General features: G+C 34.5%; 1 protein-coding gene across 1 annotated transcript in view; it reads left to right on the forward strand.

Moving 5' to 3' along the window:
* The window catches only part of LOC108978903 (lachesin-like), a gene marked incomplete at both ends in the record, with an annotated part of 32,875 nt that extends 31,423 nt beyond the window's left edge, over positions 1-1,452 (forward strand). Inside the window, 2 exons of the mRNA XM_018949418.1 lie at positions 763-852; positions 1,306-1,452. Coding sequence (XP_018804963.1) covers positions 763-852; positions 1,306-1,452 — 237 coding nt within the window. The remainder of the gene's footprint in view (positions 1-762; positions 853-1,305) is intronic.
* Between the last annotated feature and the right edge of the window lie 1,963 nt (positions 1,453-3,415).

Here is a 3,415-nt window from a genome sequence, read left to right on the forward strand (position 1 = left end):
GTGACAAATAACTCGGCTGATAAAATTAAAAATCGCTTCAAAAGTTTATTGCGAATATGAATGAGGGTTTTTACAAAATTTGCATTATAAACGGGCATAAAAAATAACACAAGTTATCGAAGAAAACGGTACTTACTTCATATAAATTGAGTCATTTTAACCATGCTAAATAAAATCTTGAATTCAGGTACAACAGAAAACAAAAAAAAAATTTTTTTTGTTTATCAAAACTTAAAGTGCTAACTAAAAAAAAAAATAATTAATAAAAATAGTATATTAATGAATTACTTTCCAACAAATCTTTTTGTGGTACATTCGTCAGTACATTTTCGTTTTATCCAAGTAGAGTATAATTAATCCTTATTGCCTAATTGCCTTAATTACTAGTTTCATGTGTTTTCCATTTGGTTCTTTTTTATAGTTGTGAGGAGGAATGCAAATTTTTACTTTCGTTTTATACAAATATTTTCTACGTTGTGTTCTAACTATTTATTACAAGAAATTTTATTCTCCTTTTTTTACAATTTCACTAAAAGCTATTACCAAATGATTCGATTCAAAATATTTCGGAAAATCTAACAACAAAACATCATAAAAACTTGTTATACTTGTATATAAGTAATATTCATTAAATTCTTTCACTAACTTAAATACTACAAAGTGAAACTGTGCAGCTTCCACTTCAAGTCATGTACTACACTATACTAGACTCTTTTTCACTCTTCTTGCCTTTGTTCTATATTTTTTCTTTTTTCATTGCAGATATTCCGCAAACAACGACAGTAACCACATTAGCACCGACGGTAGCTCTAAACACTGTGCCAGTAGTGGTTACGAAATACAACAACAAAGGTGTGTATAAATGAAATAGACCGAAAAAATATAAATAAATTAAAAAAATAATCAAACGGAACTATTTCGTAAAATTAAGTTCCACTCATCGCATGTTCTCCTCCTCACAACAAGCAATTTAGTTACAGATATGCCTATAGCACCACAAGTCTTTACGCTTCCTCTAAGTACAATTATTTCACTCTGACCCACCTTACCTTACCTGGGAAGCTCCCTCAACAACTTAATACAAATTTTTGTCCTATTTATGTTATTAGTCCACAGCTTGTTTCATCGTTTTTCTTGGCGTSTATGTTAGTACAGGATAAATGAGGTTTACGCAGAATACTCTACTTATCATACATACCAATAATCAATACACACAGACATTTTATTGCATACATTTACCAATTTAATTTCTCTTAAAATGACGACAACAAATCTAATGGGTGCTCGCGTCAACAATATATGTAGATCAACGATTCAGTAAAAAAATTCACCGTACAAAATCGAATATTGCAGATACATCATCGTCATCAGCCTTAAACAATCTTTATATTGATGCCACACCGAGCTCATGGAATTCACAAGATCACAGCACAGGGAGAGAGCATAATCAATGTGAGTACAAAAGCGAGAGATATAATACTATATTCGGTATTTTTAATTTTTAGAAGTGAGCTTTATATGAATAGATCTTACAGAAATGTTAAAACTTTTCTTGTTTCTAGAATACTAGTTCCAAATAATTATCCCATAATATTGATCCGTATTACTCGAGAATATATGAATATTTCAATATGAATATTTACTGAAAAAATTATAAAGATAAGAAAAAATAACTACAATGAAAATGTTCGGATTTATGAACGTGCCGGTTAGTAGTTACTTTTTCGCGCAGTCGTTTACGTCTGATTACGGGGAAACAACTCAATCTGAATTATCAGTTTTACATTAAAAGGCTTTATGTTACAAAGGCGTTGTGTTTTTACTTGAGTACCTACTGACGACAGCGTTATACCACGATGTTTAAAAGAAAATGCGTAAAAGCAATGCGTTGATCAGCGCCGATTAGTCAGATGAAAGGGAATCCTTCTCCACTTTGATAGGGCTTGAGGCCGACCTAAAATCTCTGCTGTGGGTCCGGCACCCGTCGCAGTGCGACTCCACATTGGACTGAATTTTAAACTATACCTACCTTTAAGTTTAAACCACAGCCACCAAAGGGTTAACTATAAACTCCAAGGGCTAACTGCTCCCTAGTTATCAGATTTAAATCTTCGATCATATTTTTTTGCTGCTACCAGTTGACCACCCATCAAAGTTAATAACATTTGTCGCTTGAACTTCAAATGACATTTCAATACAAGGAATCTCATTCAATCTCTATAATATCAGTTTATGCTGAGTATTAGCATTATTTCTGGCAAGACTATGCTGAAATTTGGAAACCAGTTAACAGGCATAGTGCATATTAGATTTTCGTCGCCTCTTAAAACCGGCATACTTTAAGGCGGGAAATTTCTTCCTCCTGTCCGCTGGGGGAGGGCCATTGTCGGGCAATTCCACGGAATAGAACACTTGTGATATATGAAAGTGATATATGAAATCTATGTCAGCGGTAACGATGCTAAGACCCTAATCAGATCGGACTCTAAAATTACGGCAACCTACGACTCTGTACTCTTGGTACCGAGCAGCAACCCTACTGCCTTCTCCACAAATTCATAATTTCTCTGACCACAATCGACTAGACCGGTACTTGGAGATATCACTTGAAAATAAAGGGAAGCCTTACTGGCTAACGGTTTACGCTACCGTATTGGTTCCTAAAATCAGTAATTTAGATATTTCACAAATAAATAATAGTGAGTGCACCTTGCTATGTGAGAAACAAGCTGTGCATAGAGAGTTACTGGTGCCCACTTAACTAAAGCCACTTGAGGAAATTAGCAGTTATTAGCGATTCGGTGCTTTGAAGTTCCATCGAAACGTCTTTAATATCCAACTACTAGGCATAAGCTCACACCGTAGACTAAAAATAATCTACCCACAATACCCTCACTTTCAGATTCAGTTGATTTCAAATTTTTAAAATTATTTCTTAAGATATTTTAGAGTTTTTGCATTAAAACTTGGCCATGCTTGGTTCATATTTCTATAAGAAGACAAAAGCCTCTTGTTCCTTTCGATTTCGTGTACTATTGTAAGAAAAAAAACGCACAAGTAACATAAATATATTTTTCAATTATTTTATATATATTTTCCATCTTTAGTTTAAATGTTCATGCACACGATTTACATTCAACAACAGCGCCACACTTTCCACTATGGCAATATTGCAAAATGACGATTATGTCACTTGAGGTGTCAGCACTTACTCCCGGCTGTCTGGTGACTCCTCTTTTCTTTCATGCCACCTTCGACGCTATAAACCCACCAGCAATAGATGTCAGATACAATTGTGCCTGTCAATATCGCTCATACCGAAAAGGGGAAAGAAAAAGAACAGGAAATGCTTTTGCATGCGGGCAATTGCAGCCGGCGCTTGGAGAATCAGACAGACTAGCAAGATACGCATAAA

Source organism: Bactrocera latifrons, unplaced genomic scaffold (assembly GCF_001853355.1).
Source record: "Bactrocera latifrons isolate USDA-ARS-PBARC rearing strain unplaced genomic scaffold, ASM185335v1 scaffold_1295, whole genome shotgun sequence".
Taxonomy (NCBI): Eukaryota; Metazoa; Arthropoda; class Insecta; order Diptera; family Tephritidae; genus Bactrocera; species Bactrocera latifrons.